Source organism: Nanorana parkeri, unplaced genomic scaffold (genome assembly GCF_000935625.1).
Source record: "Nanorana parkeri isolate BGI_ZX_2015 unplaced genomic scaffold, ASM93562v1 scaffold784, whole genome shotgun sequence".
Taxonomy (NCBI): domain Eukaryota; kingdom Metazoa; phylum Chordata; class Amphibia; order Anura; family Dicroglossidae; genus Nanorana; species Nanorana parkeri.
The window spans coordinates 546469-564243 of NW_017307052.1; the positions used below are offsets into that span (position 1 = coordinate 546469).

The 17775-nt window shown below is 47.1% G+C and overlaps 2 protein-coding genes and 4 non-coding genes across 6 annotated transcripts in view; 3 read left to right on the forward strand and 3 right to left on the reverse strand.

Moving 5' to 3' along the window:
- The window catches only part of AURKB (aurora kinase B), a 9153-nt gene extending 7315 nt beyond the window's left edge, over nt 1-1838 (reverse strand). Inside the window, exons 1-2 of the mRNA XM_018564809.1 lie at nt 1763-1838; nt 779-866 (exon numbers count right to left, since the gene is read on the reverse strand). Coding sequence (XP_018420311.1) covers nt 779-866; nt 1763-1798 — 124 coding nt within the window. The 5' untranslated portion in view covers nt 1799-1838. The remainder of the gene's footprint in view (nt 1-778; nt 867-1762) is intronic.
- A 1241-nt stretch (nt 1839-3079) lies between these two features.
- Nucleotides 3080-3161, forward strand: TRNAS-GCU. Its single transcript has one exon. It is a non-coding gene; the product is annotated as a tRNA-Ser (tRNA).
- A 284-nt stretch (nt 3162-3445) lies between these two features.
- On the reverse strand, nt 3446-3517 carry TRNAW-CCA. The gene has a single exon. It is a non-coding gene; the product is annotated as a tRNA-Trp (tRNA).
- A 2767-nt stretch (nt 3518-6284) lies between these two features.
- TRNAP-CGG lies at nt 6285-6356 on the reverse strand. Its single transcript has one exon. It is a non-coding gene; the product is annotated as a tRNA-Pro (tRNA).
- A 2270-nt stretch (nt 6357-8626) lies between these two features.
- On the forward strand, nt 8627-8708 carry TRNAL-AAG. The gene has a single exon. It is a non-coding gene; the product is annotated as a tRNA-Leu (tRNA).
- A 1720-nt stretch (nt 8709-10428) lies between these two features.
- SNAPC2 (small nuclear RNA activating complex polypeptide 2) overlaps nt 10429-17775 on the forward strand; it is a 9845-nt gene continuing 2498 nt past the window's right edge. The window contains exons 1-3 of the mRNA XM_018564800.1: nt 10429-10617; nt 11679-11798; nt 11890-11958. Of these exons, the coding sequence (XP_018420302.1) occupies nt 10429-10617; nt 11679-11798; nt 11890-11958 (378 nt within the window). The remainder of the gene's footprint in view (nt 10618-11678; nt 11799-11889; nt 11959-17775) is intronic.

The following is a 17775-nucleotide window of genomic DNA, read 5'->3' on the forward strand; positions in this document are numbered from 1 at the left end:
GCTCCCTCCCAGGGTTCCTGGGCGAGGCCATTCCATGGCAGTGTACAGTTTGGTTCCATCTCAAGTGAGGAAATGGATTGAGATCTTCTGATCCCCTCTGGCCCACCAACTTTTATTTCAGCCTTCAATTGTCCAGTTTGGAGGAGGTTCTGCCCACCTCAAACCCATTGTACTCAGTGCTTCACCAACAGGAGTGGACCCTATTGTAGCCGTCCATCAGTCCATAGAGCCAAGATCTCTGTATACACCACCACTAGCTATGGACTCCCCATTGCCTTAAACAAGTCCGGCTGTCCTCATCTGAACACTCCTTACCATGGGTCCCAAAATAAATCCCAAAATTTGGGGTTGTCACCAGAACAGGAATAGATGGAACTGGGATTGTCCAATGGGGACACTAGTTCTGGTGACCCTGCTGGCCACCAGGGATTTCCTTTCACTTCCTGTTGTGGCTATCGGACAGGAAGTGAAGGGATATCTCCCCAAAGGGACACAGATGACAAACCAACTTTCAAGGTTCATAACCCTCCCTTACTTTGGTTTCCGTTCTACTTTAAAGTCAGGATTCCAATGTATTTATTTTTTTCTAGTGACAGAACTCGATTGATTATATACATTGATTATATGGTGTCCATATACAACCTACAGTATATAACTAGGTCATGAAAGTAGTGTCAGGGCTGCCATTTTGGATAAAGACATCCAACCCGATTGGCCAGCATGCAACAATGGAAAACATGTGACCAGAACCGAGCAGTGTTCATTGGATGCAGCTTACCTCCTCCTGCAGCGGAGCTGGTGGCTGATTGGCACAGCTCTTTCCTCAGCACCCTCTGTGCCCCCGAGGCACTGGATGGAGTTGCAAACTGTGGAATGAATGACATGGCTTACTATGACAGAACAAAATCAAACATGGCCGACATGGCTGGATCTACAGTGGGCGATAGCAATGAAACTGAAATGGGACAATACGGTACACCGCTGCACTCTCCCGCCACCCCAAAGACTGGTATGGGACAACGGCACCCCCATAGACTGGTATGGGACAACGGCACCCCCATAGACTGGAATGGGACAATACGGTACACCGCTGCCCTCTCCCGACACCCCATAGGAATGGGGCAATACGATACAACGCTGCCCTCTCCCGCCACCCCATAGGAATGGGGCAATACGGTACACCGCTGCCCTCTCCCGCCACCCCATAGGAATGGGGCAATACGGTACAACACTGCCCTCTCCCGCCACCCCATAGAATGGAACAGGACAACGACACCCCACAGACTGGAACAATACGGGCAATACTGCCCTCTCCAGCCACCCCATAGGAATGGAACAATACGGGCAATACTGCCCGCTCCTGATACCCCACAGACTGGAACAATATGGGCAATACTGCCCGCTCCTGGCACCCCATAGGAATGGAATACTGGCAATACTGCCCGCTCCTGACACCCCACAGACTGGAATGGGGCAATACTGCCCGCTCCCGACACCCCACAGACTGGAATGGTACAATACTGCCTGCTCCTGACACCCCACTCACTGGAATGGATCAATGACACCCCATAGACTGGAATGGGACAACACGGTACAACGCGGCCTCGTGTAGTTTTAGGATTACATGGACATCTGAGAGTTGAGCTCCTACACCGCACATTACATCAGCCCAGGTGAACAGGGGCCTATACGAGGACCCAGGCATACCGCACAGCTCCATAGGGGGACCGAGGCACCCGCACAGCTCTGTAGGAGGACGCACCTTGTAGAAGGGGTTTACGTTCTCCTTGTAGGACATCCTGCGGAAGACTAAAAGTTCGCCGGCTACGATCCGAATATTATCCTCCGCTCCCTCTCCTCCTCCCGATCACCCTTCCACCCGCTTCTCTCGCAAACTCCTCTACGCATTCAAATTTAAACCGCCACTGCCTCGCACCGGTCACCTGACCCGCCTTTCCCTTTTCTGATTGGACGCAGCTGCTACCGCCTCGCTCCTCTATTGGTCGGCGTCAGTTTAAATCCCGTTGCCGAGTAGCCCGTCCCACATCTGGCTCAGCCGACTAGGATTCTGATTGGCCAGCCGCCTTTCTCCCTTTCTAGACCTAGGATTTTTGATTGGCTAGCCAGGAACGCGTCACTGCGGTCCGCATCCAATTAGCGGGAGGGTGGGGGCAGTCAGGCGATGCGAATGGAAAGCCGGTGTTCTATCAAGAACGGCCGCCATTTTCTTTGGCCAGCGAAATGGAGGCCTGCCATGTTTATGTTGGACGCAAACTGCGTTGGGTTTTCATGGTGAAGTCTGCGGCTGGTCTACGAGTATCACGTGACTTTGCAGTAAAAACACGGGCTGATAAACCCCAGCGCCGAGAATTATGTGATTAGTAAAAAGAGTAGTGACGTAGTTTCAGACACAATGCATGGTGTGAATTGTAGTTCTACATGAACTGTTACCATGCTTTGATATCCATAAAGTTTAGTTGCTCTATTTTTATACCAATGAAATGATCGCCAGTGATGAGTCTCAGAATACCACGCACTCCGATTGTCGCTTCGGAGAGGTGGGGGAGATTTGTGTAATCACACACTCATCGTCCTCCATTCATCATGTCTGTTTCTCCCTGAGGAGGAACAGGTAAGGATTAACCTCACTGACGATAACGTTCAATAAAACAAACCTGGGACCGCACCTCAGACACATGTGCTGCAACTTATGGCGATTGTTTTTTCTCTCTAAATAAAGTTCTATGTTGAAACACCAGTTGACACGAGGACACATTAAAATAGCGGCAGCTGGATAACATACGTTTGAAAAAGAAACTAAACTTATCCAATTTGTATCTCATGGCAAGCCGGCGAGACAAACTGTTTTTTTGATTTGCATGGACACGCCCACTCAAGGCGCGTCAGCATTCTCCCCCTCGGTCTTGGTTGCCAGGTCACACCTGGGGTCACTCCACTGTCTGTTGGTAAAGCGTACTCGCGATCAGTAATATCGTCCAATCAATGCATGGAATTGTGCGTGCACGCGGAGCTGTTTTGGTTCTGACATGTAGTAGAGGAGAACATGCATTGCTATAGAGACGAGGTGGCCGAGTGGTTAAGGCGATGGACTGCTAATCCATTGTGCTCTGCACGCGTGGGTTCGAATCCCACCCTCGTCGCAAATGTTTTGTCTACATCGATGATATGTTTGTATTATCAACAGTTTAACGTCATAATAACCGCGAGCCGTGATAAAGTCACACATATATATCACATGATTATATAGTAACACTTGGTCACTTTTTTCACCATACACAGCAGCATAGCGTTTGAGTGGAAAGAAAACCCAAAAACCTGTGATTTAATATTGTATCGGGTTGTTGGGTTGTCTCTGTAACCGGTCATGCTGTGAACACAGATTTTGGGGAAAAAATACAAGCTTTCTGTAATAGACAAAAATATTTGACCCCGACGTGATTTGAACACGCAACCTTCTGATCTGGAGTCAGACGCGCTACCGTTGCGCCACGAGGTCTTCTACTTAACCAGAGTAACCTTCTATTGTAATAGATAACGTGACACACTGAGTCATCCTACCAGCATTCTTATTTCTAAGGCTACATTGTTACCTTTGGTAAAATCTTCATAGCCGGTGTTGTATCATTTTTCAGCACCTCATAAGAATGGTGGACCAGCTGTTGGAGGCATACTAGGCTCAACGCCGTGTGCAATTGTTCTATAATTTTTTTCGACCCATAAAATTGCTCGACCGAGGAATATTACAGGCCACCCGCCGGGGGGGGGGGGCTGCTGAAATATTGAGACAAGGAGCTTGTGAACGCAGCGGCTGAAGGAGGACAAGGGGAGCGTTGTGCCTAGCACGCCTCTGACACCTGCGGTGACGCGGTCCAGCGTTCTTACGAGGTCCAGAAAAATGATAGAACCCCGGCAATAATCATGGTGCAGTGCCGAGTATGTGAAGTGAAATAATACGAATAAAAATGTACTACTAAAATAATACAACAATATCAATCATTTTATAAACCCGGAATATATAATGTGGTATATAGCGGCATACTATGGGACCCACCATGTTTGCTCTCTGTGTGCGGCGTGTTCTCAGCGGTCTCTGTGTACTCCATTAGGCCCCATTCACACTGAGCGATTCGCAAATCGCGTGTTTGTCGCGCAATTTGCATTTTGCGCGATATCGCGCATTTGTCGCACGATGTGCATTTTGCGCGATATCGCGCGTTTGTCGCGCGATATCACGCAAATGGTTGCATTGAGCAACCTGGAATCGCGGCAAAATCCGCTCCAAAAAGGGTCCTGCTGTAGCGACGCACGACCCGCAACAGCGACGGACAGAGCCCCATTGAGATGCATTGGAGAGCGATATCGCGTGGTAAATATTTGCGATATCGCGCGGATTACCACGCGATAAATCGCTCAGTGTGAATGGGGCCTTAGCGTCATGAGGGAGGCTTCACTGCTGAGCAGGGTCTAATGGAGCCACCCTTAGGTCTCCCTAGCCCATGACGGTCACGCATGTGCCTTGTTCTCACGGCGCTAGGGGTGATGGTGGTCATGTGATTACTGTCTCTGCTGCCCCAAGGCCAGGCTCCTCAATGCGCCCCCCTACCTGCCACCCCCCCTCCCCCATGGAGAATGGCAGACCTGCAGGCTGCATACAAGTGATCGGCGACATCGCCGGGATCACTTGTACAAAACAAGCGGCGGCTTCCCCGCTGTACATTTAGCTCTGCTTGCCCAAAGCCGGGCTAAATGTAGAAAACAACGACCCGTCCGGCGCCCGGAACTGCATGTCCCGGGCATCAGGAGATAGGAATTCCCCTGCTGCCCCTCTATTCCCTGTTGCCCCGAGGCCGGGCCTTATGGGAAATCCGGCCCTGACTACACTCTTCAAAAAAGGAAGGTTGAAGCTAACCTGACGCATGCTTTATCTAAGGCGGGCGATGGGCTACGCAAAGCTGGTGTGGGCGCACTTGGCACGGGAGCGCGCATGCTCAGTGCGCGCTCCAAATCACTGCTGATGTGAGTGGTCATGTGACCGATACAGTGCGTGCACGCTCCCTGTGCTACCAGTCCTCCCCGACCAGAAAGGCGAGCGTACAGCCAGAAGAAGCGACTGCCGTGCAATATTAAGAGAATGTGGAAATATGCTACAAAATTACATTTTTTAAATTTAATCTGATTTTTTTTAAACTTAAGCAAATTTTTTTTTTACACTTAACTTTATTGCTATCACGCAGGGAGCTAACAAGCCCTAATGTGTTAGCCTTTACAGGTGACAGGTTCTCTTTATAGAGACGTCAGGGGTCCATTAGACTCCTGATGTCGCCCCTGCCCTTCAATACAGACGATCAGGCTCAGGATTGTGCTTGACCGCAACCGGCACTTCAGCTGGTGTTCTATCGAAATGGCCAACTCGTTGCGATCTCCAACTTTTTACGTCACGTCCGGTGACGTGGTAATAGGAGATTTTCGACGAGATGGCGCTAGTGCGCGTGTGCCAGCTGTAGCAGTTTCGTAATCCTCCTCAAGTTCTCAAATTCCCATCAGTGCGGACGTGATGTAACGAGTTGGAGATCTTGACCAGTTGGCCATTTCGATAGAACACCGGCTTCTGATAGCCCTGAAGCAGGAAGTGCTGAGAGCACAGCGCCCACTGCTTCATTCATAGACACCCGGATCCTCCAGCCCCCCCGTTCACACTTGTTTGGCGTGGGAACGTGCACAAAATCTAGCGTTCACCTTGCAATGCCTGGCAGTGTCAATGGTACCCAAAGCGCGCCAAGCAAGATGCGTGCTTTTTTGCACACGCATAAACACACAAAAGACATGCAGTGAAAAAAAGTGCATGAGATTCTTTGCCACATTTGTTGAGTGTAGAGAAGCCGATTGAAATGAACGGGGTGCGCGATGCGTGACACGCATTACACGCGTGACGCACATGAACTGTGTGCAATGTTGTGCTACACAAGTGTGAACGGGGGCTTAGTGAATCAGCCAAATAGAACAATAGATTCTTCCTATGTTCTGCACTTCACTGGGCAGCAGGAAAACTGCTCCCCCTCTCCAAATCCATGTATCTGTGTCTATTATAACACATGCACTCTTACTGAAATAAAAGTCTAGGACAGCGGTGCGCACTTCTACTTCTCGCGATGTCACAGTGATCCAGCAATGTGTACAGAGTAATCTGATCAGAACATCGATCAGCGCTGTATCTGAGATATTTATTACACAATATCAGCTGCACGTCACCACAACCAAAAGCAGGGCTCGTCCGGGATTTGAACCCGGGACCTCTCGCACCCGAAGCGAGAATCATACCCCTAGACCAACGAGCCATGTGACTTCTGCCACTGACACCTCATTACATAGACAGCACGTCACAGCGCTGAGATCATTGGAGAGATTCTCTGTCACAGCGAATATGATCGCCGAGATCTCACTGATACAGAGAGCCCATTGTTCAGAGGAATGTATCCAGATATCGTATCCCTGTATATAGATCTGATGTATAGATGTATCCCCATAGAGATGTATTGTATCCCTGTATATATCGGATGTATAGATGTATCCCCATAGAGATGTATTGTATCCCTGTATAGATCTGATGTATAGATGTATCCCCATAGAGATGTATTGTATCCCTGTATAGATCTGATGTATACATGTATCCCCATAGTGATGTATTGTATCCCTGTATATATATCTGATGTATAGATGTATCTCCATAGAGATGTATTGTATCCCTGTATAGATCTGATGTATAGATGTATCCCCATAGAGATGTATTGTATCCCAGTATATATCTGATGTATAGATGTATCCCCATAGAGATGTATTGTATCCTTGTATATATCGGATGTATAGATGTATCCCCATAGAGATGTATTGTATCCCTGTATATATCTGATGTATAGATGTATCTCCATAGAGATGTATTGTATCCCTGTATATATCTGATGTATAGATGTATCCCCATAGTGATGTATTGTATCCCTGTATATATCGGATGTATAGATGTATCCCCATAGAGATGTATTGTATCCCTGTATATATCGGATGTATACATGTATCCCCATAGATATGTATTGTATCCCAGTATATATCTGATATATAGATGTATCCCCATAGAGATGTAGTGCATCCCAGTAGAGATGTAGTGTATCCCAGTAGAGATGTATTGTATCCCAGTATAGATCTGATGTATAGATGTATCTCTGTATTTAGATCTACTATATAGATGTATCCTTTTAGAGATGTATTGTATCCCAGTAGAGATGTAGTGTATCCCAGTAGAGATGTAGTGTATCCCAGTAGAGATGTAGTGTATCCCAGTAGAGATGTATGTATCCCAGTAGAGATGTATGTATCCCAGTAGAGATGTATGTATCCCAGTAGAGATGTAGTGTATCCCAGTAGAGATGTCGTGTATCCCAGTAGAGATGTAGTGTATCCCAGTAGAGATGGATTGTATCCCAGTCAGGGCCGGCCTTAGGCCTTTAGGCGCCCTGTGCGAGAAAGCTTTACAGCGCCCCTCAGTGGCCACACCCTTTAGTGGCAGTGTATCCATGTATAGATCTGCTGTATTACTATATAGATAGATTGGGGGGGAATTTATCAACACTGGAGCAGACAAAATGATCAGAGACTGGGGACATACTACAGGAGATGGTCAGAGACTGCCGGCATGGTACAGGAGACGGTCAGAGACTGGGGACAGGAGATGGTCAGAGACTGCCGGCATGGTACAGGAGACGGTCAGAGACTGGGGACAGGAGATGGTCAGAGACTGCCGGCATGGTACAGGAGACGGTCAGAGACTGGGGACAGGAGATGGTCAGAGACTGCCGGCATGGTACAGGAGACGGTCAGAGACTGGGGACATACTACGGGAGATGATCAGAGACTGCAGGCATGGTACAGGAGATGGTCAGAGACTGGGGACATACTGCATGAGATGATCAGAGACTGCAGGCATGGTACAGGAGATGGTCAGAGACTGGGGACAGGAGATGGTCAGAGACTGGGGACAGGAGATGGTCAGAGACTGGGGACATACTACGGGAGATGATCAGAGACTGCAGGCATGGTACAGGAGATGGTCAGAGACTGGGGACATACTACGGCAGATGGTCAGAGACTGCAGACATACTACAGGAGATGATCAGAGACTACAGGCATGGTACAGGAGATGGTCAGAGACTGGGGACAGGAGATGGTCAGAGACTGCAGGCATGGCACAGGAGATGGTCAGAGACTGTGAACGGGGCTATAGAAGCTCATGGAGACCGGGGACATTCTTCAGTGGACAGTAATCAGGATGTCAAAGCTTTTACCCTATAAATATCCCCAGTGCTAGACTACATCCACCTCATGATTCACCAGTCGCAGCCCAGTTGACTGTGCTTGACCTTTATAAACTGGCTTCCTGTTTATTTACTGCAGCCGAAAATGCATGAAATCCACATGACACCGGATCTTCTTAACAATTTTTGTTATGCATGTTTAGAAGTACAACCACAAGATTACCTGCAGCCAATGACTGCAAAAGTAATGTCATCATATAATGCGAGCTACATAAGTGTTCCCACACATCACCATTACTACGGGTAGCGTGGCCGAGCGGTCTAAGGCGCTGGATTAAGGCTCCAGTCTCTTCGGAGGCGTGGGTTCGAATCCCACCGCTGCCACAGGTCTTTTTATTCCTCTGTTCGCCTGAAATTACTCTTTATTCCCCGCGACCTACACGCAGATTTCTTCGCAGACTCTCATTTTCAACCCACGCAGCCTAAAGAGAGAGCCTTGTAGCCGTTGCTCCACCTCAACTTCCGCCCTCACTTATCTAGGCTTCCTGCCCTTTCATGACGTCATGGTAAGCCGTCCACACGGAAGCACGCGGCAGTCGCGGGAGTAGCCGTGGAAGAAGTGCATGCTGGGTAAGTTGTGCCCCCCAAGGGCTCTGTGTCAGTTAATGGGGGAGCAGGATATAGGGGAGTGAGCCCTATTGGGGGGAGGTTCTTTGTGGGGCTACAAGTTCCAGCGTGACCACATAGAACCAGAAAATGTGTATCTGGAAGTGGCTGTAGGTGGGACTACATGTACCAGCATGCCTCTGTAGTAGTACGAGGTGCAGTGAAGAGCAGTTTTTGTTCCAGTTCCAGAAAGTTCCAAAACATCCGAAGTATATATTATTATATTATGAAACTTATATCAGGATTTAGTGTCTGTACACAGAGAGCCAGTCCGGCATTGCAGAGCCGCCCCATTTCTATTGACAACTTTGGGTTCACAATTCACCACACAGACAATTTGTCTGTGTCCTAGCAACGAGCGTCAGCCCACATAATGTCATTGGTTGATTGGTGGCTGGGCCATACAGCGTCCTCGGTTGTTATGATGCACCTGACTGCATCCTAGCAACCAATGACACTAGCCCACGGAGCATTATTGGTTTGATAGGACACAGGCAGCCCCACACATCTATGGTTGTGAGGACACAGGCAGCCCCACAGAGTCATTGGTTGTCAGAACATGGGCAGACCCAGTCATTATTAGTTGCTTGGACACAGACAGCCCCATGGCATTACTGGTTGCTAGGAAACAGGCATTCAAATAGCCTCATTGGTTGCTAGGGCACAGGCAGCCCCATGGCATCATTGGTTGCTAGGATACAGGGAGCCCCACAGAGTCATAGGTTCTTTGTGTGTATATATATATATATATAGAGGAACTATGTATTGTATTTGGACTCCAGAGGCTTCACTTACTGAGAACATTTTTAGAAAACACCTCTAAACCCCGCCAGAATTGCAGCGTCCCTATCACTCCATATGAGCCGAATTGGAAGCATTCACACAAAAAACTGCTAACCCCATCATACCCCTTGGTATGATGGGGATCACCAGAGGAAAATAATGGAAGAAAAGCTTGAAAGAGAAAACGAATGCAGCCGCCACATCTGAGGACTGGTATACTGCAATATATTTTCATTCTTCGGTATAGATACACCTATAGAGTGAGTCTGGGGTCAGATAAGCCTCCCAAGGTGTCTCAGGGGTATGATAAGGGGCACCTATGGGTGCTGCATGCCACTCACCTACCTTGTGGAATGTTGAGGAGATCGGGAACCATGGGAGCTCCGTTATACAGATTTAGACTGGCCTAGGGAAAGGTTCAGACTCCGTATGTTATTGGTTCAGAACGATGAGGGATGGCCACTCTTAGCCAATAGCGTGCAGGAGGCGGGCCCAAGTTTTCTAGAATTTGCTTAATAGAGCCCCCAAAGTTTAGAGGTTCCCAGCTATGTGACGGCCTATGTAGGTCCACTCTAAGGGGAATGCCCAATGTTTTGTCTGGAGTTCTTCTTTGGAAGAAACATTTTGTTCTCTATGGCAGGCTCCGTCCGGAAGAATGAAACCGCCCGTGCGCAGACGCACTGCCCCCGTGCGCTTTGAGGTGTTGGACACTCAGCCTGTGCGTTCGGCCCCGATACGCCTGGCATGGACGACCAGGGAAAAGGTCGAGCTTCTGAGAGGTCTTAAGGCCCAGATGGACCAAAAAGTCCCTGACCCCCCTGTCCAGGGGCGGAGTCAGTTGGAGGTCAGTAGCTGTTGGCATTGTTTTAGTCTCTAGAGAATTCTCGGTATCTGTTCTTATTCTGTATGTATAGACTCTGCATAGTACCACTACCCTGTCCTGTATGCCGTGTGTTATTCTCAGTATCTGTTCTTATTCTGTATGCATGGACTCTGCACAGTACCACTTCCCTTGTCCTGTATGCCGGGTGTTATTCTCGGTATCTGTTCTTATTTTGTATGTATGGACTTTGCACAGTACCACTACCCTGTCCTGTATGCCAGGTGTTATTCTCAGTATCTGTTCTTATTCTGTATGTATGGACTCTGCACAGTACCTCTTCCCTTGTCCTGTATGCCGGGTGACATTCTCGGTATCTGGTCTTATTCTGTATGTATGGACTCTGCACAGTACCTCTTCCCTTGTCCTGTATGCCGGGTGACATTCTCGGTATCTGGTCTTATTCTGTATGTATGGACTCTGCACAGTACCTCTTCCCTTGTCCTGTATGCCGGGTGACATTCTCGGTATCTGGTCTTATTCTGTATGTATGGACTCTGCACAGTACCACTTCCTTTGTCCTGTATACCGGGTGTTATTCTCGGTATCTGGTCTTATTCTGTATGTATGGACTCTGCACAGTACCACTTCTCTTGTCCTGTATGCCAGGTGTCATTCTCGGTATCTGTTCTTATTCTGTATGTATGGACTATGCACAGTAGCACTTCTCTTGTCTTGTATGTCGGGTGTCATTCTCAGTATCTGTCCTTATTCTGTATGTATGGACTCTGCACAGTGCCACTTCTCTTGTCCTGTATGCCGGGTGTCATTCTCAGTATCTGTTCTTATTCTGTATGTATGGACTCTGCACAGTGCCACTTCTCTTGTCCTGTATGCCAGGTGTAATGGCTGATGAATTAACGAGCAGGAGGTGACCACTATGTGATGACAGCGCTGGACTAGGTGAGTATATTCTGCACCGGTGTCACCCTTTATCACCTTGGATTAGGTCTGCAGGACATACCTTCCCCCTAATTTAGCGCTTGTGAATCTTCATTTAGCGGCTCTGTCCTTTCCTCCATCAGGTGTCCTCGTATATCGCTTGGTTGCGCGGCCGAGCTGCCCGGGAGGCCGTCCAGACCATTTATGAGGAATGGGTACAGGAAAGGAAGGCCCAGGAGGCCGAAACCCCGGCGCCCATTGAGGTAAAAGAAAGGTCCTGGTCACAGCCCCAACAACCATTATGCAGACTGATGTGTGATGTTGGTACCGGTGACATTTCCTATCTGTTTGTAGTTATGGACGGATTTAGTGTGCCGAATGTCCAGCCCAGCAGAGGAAGCCGTCACCGCAGCCTTCTCCCAGGTAATAAATCTGATCCCTTTTTTATATAGTGTCTTTATATGCACTTTTTTTTGTCACAACGCCTGTAAGGTGATCCACAAACGCTTATTTTGCCTCCACCCCTGTTGTCCCGCACCAGGCAAGGTAACAGGTTCTTTTATTGAATAATGCACCAAAACCCTCAGGTGCGGCTCCTGACATCCCGAAAGGACACCGCAGAATATTAAATAAATGTAATGCTACAGAAAGCTGTCAGAGACTGCACATATGCAGCTGGAGATGATTGGAGACTATGGTCTCGCTACAAGAGATGGTCAGAGACTATGGTCCCGCTGCAAGAGATGATTGGAGACTATGGGCTTGCTACAAGAGATGGTCAGAGACTATGGTCCCGCTACAAGAGATGATTGGAGACTATGGGCTTGCTACAAGAGATGGTCAGAGACTATGGTCCCGCTACAAGAGATGATTGGAGACTATGGGCTTGCTACAAGAGATGGTCAGAGACTATGGTCTCGCTACAAGAGATGGTCACAGACTATGGTCTCGCTACAAGAGGTGGTCAGAGACTATGGTCTCGCTGCAAGAGATGGTCAGAGACTATGGTCTCGCCACAAGAGATGGTCAGAGGCTATGGTCTCGCAACAAGAGATGGTCAGAGACTATGGGTATGCTACAAGAGAAGGTCAGAGACTATAGGTATGCTACAAGAGAAGGTCAGAGACTATAGGTATGCTACAAGAGAAGGTCAGAGACTATAGGTATGCTACAAGAGAAGGTCAGAGACTATAGGTATGCTACAAGAGAAGGTCAGAGACTATAGGTATGCTACAAGAGAAGGTCAGAGACTATAGGTATGCTACAAGAGAAGGTCAGAGACTATAGGTATGCTACAAGAGAAGGTCAGAGACTATAGGTATGCTACAAGAGAAGGTCAGAGACTATAGGTATGCTACAAGAGAAGGTCAGAGACTATAGGTATGCTACAAGAGAAGGTCAGAGACTATAGGTATGCTACAAGAGAAGGTCAGAGACTATAGGTATGCTACAAGAGAAGGTCAGAGACTATAGGTATGCTACAAGAGAAGGTCAGAGACTATAGGTATGCTACAAGAGAAGGTCAGAGACTATAGGTATGCTACAAGAGAAGGTCAGAGACTATAGGTATGCTACAAGAGAAGGTCAGAGACTATAGGTATGCTACAAGAGAAGGTCAGAGACTATAGGTATGCTACAAGAGAAGGTCAGAGACTATAGGTATGCTACAAGAGAAGGTCAGAGACTATAGGTATGCTACAAGAGAAGGTCAGAGACTATAGGTATGCTACAAGAGAAGGTCAGAGACTATAGGTATGCTACAAGAGAAGGTCAGAGACTATAGGTATGCTACAAGAGAAGGTCAGAGACTATAGGTATGCTACAAGAGAAGGTCAGAGACTATAGGTATGCTACAAGAGAAGGTCAGAGACTATAGGTATGCTACAAGAGAAGGTCAGAGACTATAGGTATGCTACAAGAGAAGGTCAGAGACTATAGGTATGCTACAAGAGAAGGTCAGAGACTATAGGTATGCTACAAGAGAAGGTCAGAGACTATAGGTATGCTACAAGAGAAGGTCAGAGACTATAGGTATGCTACAAGAGAAGGTCAGAGACTATAGGTATGCTACAAGAGAAGGTCAGAGACTATAGGTATGCTACAAGAGAAGGTCAGAGACTATAGGTATGCTACAAGAGAAGGTCAGAGACTATAGGTATGCTACAAGAGAAGGTCAGAGACTATAGGTATGCTACAAGAGAAGGTCAGAGACTATAGGTATGCTACAAGAGAAGGTCAGAGACTATAGGTATGCTACAAGAGAAGGTCAGAGACTATAGGTATGCTACAAGAGAAGGTCAGAGACTATAGGTATGCTACAAGAGAAGGTCAGAGACTATAGGTATGCTACAAGAGAAGGTCAGAGACTATAGGTATGCTACAAGAGAAGGTCAGAGACTATAGGTATGCTACAAGAGAAGGTCAGAGACTATAGGTATGCTACAAGAGAAGGTCAGAGACTATAGGTATGCTACAAGAGAAGGTCAGAGACTATAGGTATGCTACAAGAGAAGGTCAGAGACTATAGGTATGCTACAAGAGAAGGTCAGAGACTATAGGTATGCTACAAGAGAAGGTCAGAGACTATAGGTATGCTACAAGAGAAGGTCAGAGACTATAGGTATGCTACAAGAGAAGGTCAGAGACTATAGGTATGCTACAAGAGAAGGTCAGAGACTATAGGTATGCTACAAGAGAAGGTCAGAGACTATAGGTATGCTACAAGAGAAGGTCAGAGACTATAGGTATGCTACAAGAGAAGGTCAGAGACTATAGGTATGCTACAAGAGAAGGTCAGAGACTATAGGTATGCTACAAGAGAAGGTCAGAGACTATAGGTATGCTACAAGAGAAGGTCAGAGACTATAGGTATGCTACAAGAGAAGGTCAGAGACTATAGGTATGCTACAAGAGAAGGTCAGAGACTATAGGTATGCTACAAGAGAAGGTCAGAGACTATAGGTATGCTACAAGAGAAGGTCAGAGACTATAGGTATGCTACAAGAGAAGGTCAGAGACTATAGGTATGCTACAAGAGAAGGTCAGAGACTATAGGTATGCTACAAGAGAAGGTCAGAGACTATAGGTATGCTACAAGAGAAGGTCAGAGACTATAGGTATGCTACAAGAGAAGGTCAGAGACTATAGGTATGCTACAAGAGAAGGTCAGAGACTATAGGTATGCTACAAGAGAAGGTCAGAGACTATAGGTATGCTACAAGAGAAGGTCAGAGACTATAGGTATGCTACAAGAGAAGGTCAGAGACTATAGGTATGCTACAAGAGAAGGTCAGAGACTATAGGTATGCTACAAGAGAAGGTCAGAGACTATAGGTATGCTACAAGAGAAGGTCAGAGACTATAGGTATGCTACAAGAGAAGGTCAGAGACTATAGGTATGCTACAAGAGAAGGTCAGAGACTATAGGTATGCTACAAGAGAAGGTCAGAGACTATAGGTATGCTACAAGAGAAGGTCAGAGACTATAGGTATGCTACAAGAGAAGGTCAGAGACTATAGGTATGCTACAAGAGAAGGTCAGAGACTATAGGTATGCTACAAGAGAAGGTCAGAGACTATAGGTATGCTACAAGAGAAGGTCAGAGACTATAGGTATGCTACAAGAGAAGGTCAGAGACTATAGGTATGCTACAAGAGAAGGTCAGAGACTATAGGTATGCTACAAGAGAAGGTCAGAGACTATAGGTATGCTACAAGAGAAGGTCAGAGACTATAGGTATGCTACAAGAGAAGGTCAGAGACTATAGGTATGCTACAAGAGAAGGTCAGAGACTATAGGTATGCTACAAGAGAAGGTCAGAGACTATAGGTATGCTACAAGAGAAGGTCAGAGACTATAGGTATGCTACAAGAGAAGGTCAGAGACTATAGGTATGCTACAAGAGAAGGTCAGAGACTATAGGTATGCTACAAGAGAAGGTCAGAGACTATAGGTATGCTACAAGAGAAGGTCAGAGACTATAGGTATGCTACAAGAGAAGGTCAGAGACTATAGGTATGCTACAAGAGAAGGTCAGAGACTATAGGTATGCTACAAGAGAAGGTCAGAGACTATAGGTATGCTACAAGAGAAGGTCAGAGACTATAGGTATGCTACAAGAGAAGGTCAGAGACTATAGGTATGCTACAAGAGAAGGTCAGAGACTATAGGTATGCTACAAGAGAAGGTCAGAGACTATAGGTATGCTACAAGAGAAGGTCAGAGACTATAGGTATGCTACAAGAGAAGGTCAGAGACTATAGGTATGCTACAAGAGAAGGTCAGAGACTATAGGTATGCTACAAGAGAAGGTCAGAGACTATAGGTATGCTACAAGAGAAGGTCAGAGACTATAGGTATGCTACAAGAGAAGGTCAGAGACTATAGGTATGCTACAAGAGAAGGTCAGAGACTATAGGTATGCTACAAGAGAAGGTCAGAGACTATAGGTATGCTACAAGAGAAGGTCAGAGACTATAGGTATGCTACAAGAGAAGGTCAGAGACTATAGGTATGCTACAAGAGAAGGTCAGAGACTATAGGTATGCTACAAGAGAAGGTCAGAGACTATAGGTATGCTACAAGAGAAGGTCAGAGACTATAGGTATGCTACAAGAGAAGGTCAGAGACTATAGGTATGCTACAAGAGAAGGTCAGAGACTATAGGTATGCTACAAGAGAAGGTCAGAGACTATAGGTATGCTACAAGAGAAGGTCAGAGACTATAGGTATGCTACAAGAGAAGGTCAGAGACTATAGGTATGCTACAAGAGAAGGTCAGAGACTATAGGTATGCTACAAGAGAAGGTCAGAGACTATAGGTATGCTACAAGAGAAGGTCAGAGACTATAGGTATGCTACAAGAGAAGGTCAGAGACTATAGGTATGCTACAAGAGAAGGTCAGAGACTATAGGTATGCTACAAGAGAAGGTCAGAGACTATAGGTATGCTACAAGAGAAGGTCAGAGACTATGGGCATGCTACAAGAGATGGTCAGAGGCTATGGTCTCGCTACAAAAGATGGTCAGAGGCTATAAATATGCTACAAGAGAAGGTCAGAGGCTATGGGTATGCTACAAGAGAAGGTCAGAGGCTATGGGTATGCTACAAGAGAAGGTCAGAGGCTATGGGTATGCTACAAGAGAAGGTCAGAGGCTATGGGTATGCTACAAGAGAAGGTCAGAGGCTATGGGTATGCTACAAGAGAAGGTCAGAGGCTATGGGTATGCTACAAGAGAAGGTCAGAGGCTATGGGTATGCTACAAGAGAAGGTCAGAGGCTATGGGTATGCTACAAGAGAAGGTCAGAGGCTATGGGTATGCTACAAGAGAAGGTCAGAGGCTATGGGTATGCTACAAGAGAAGGTCAGAGGCTATGGGTATGCTACAAGAGAAGGTCAGAGGCTATGGGTATGCTACAAGAGAAGGTCAGAGGCTATGGGTATGCTACAAGAGAAGGTCAGAGGCTATGGGTATGCTACAAGAGAAGGTCAGAGGCTATGGGTATGCTACAAGAGAAGGTCAGAGGCTATGGGTATGCTACAAGAGAAGGTCAGAGGCTATGGGTATGCTACAAGAGAAGGTCAGAGGCTATGGGTATGCTACAAGAGAAGGTCAGAGGCTATGGGTATGCTACAAGAGAAGGTCAGAGGCTATGGGTATGCTACAAGAGAAGGTCAGAGGCTATGGGTATGCTACAAGAGAAGGTCAGAGGCTATGGGTATGCTACAAGAGAAGGTCAGAGGCTATGGGTATGCTACAAGAGAAGGTCAGAGGCTATGGGTATGCTACAAGAGAAGGTCAGAGGCTATGGGTATGCTACAAGAGAAGGTCAGAGGCTATGGGTATGCTACAAGAGAAGGTCAGAGGCTATGGGTATGCTACAAGAGAAGGTCAGAGGCTATGGGTATGCTACAAGAGAAGGTCAGAGGCTATGGGTATGCTACAAGAGAAGGTCAGAGACTATGGGTATGCTACAAGAGATGGTCAGGGACTTGGGACTTTGATCATCTCTTGTAGCAAGCCCACAGTCCCTTACCATCTCTTGGACAGGGACTACTGACATGCTATAGGAGTTGTTGGAGAATGGGGACATGCTGCAGGAGACATAGACTGGAGACAGTGCAAGCTCCTTCTCTTTCCTGTGTGACACTGATTGGCCATATGGGGTGGCAGGGCAGTCCAGTGCCCCCCCCCCCCCATACCCTCAGACCTGGGCGGGTCTGGGGGTTTTTGGGGAG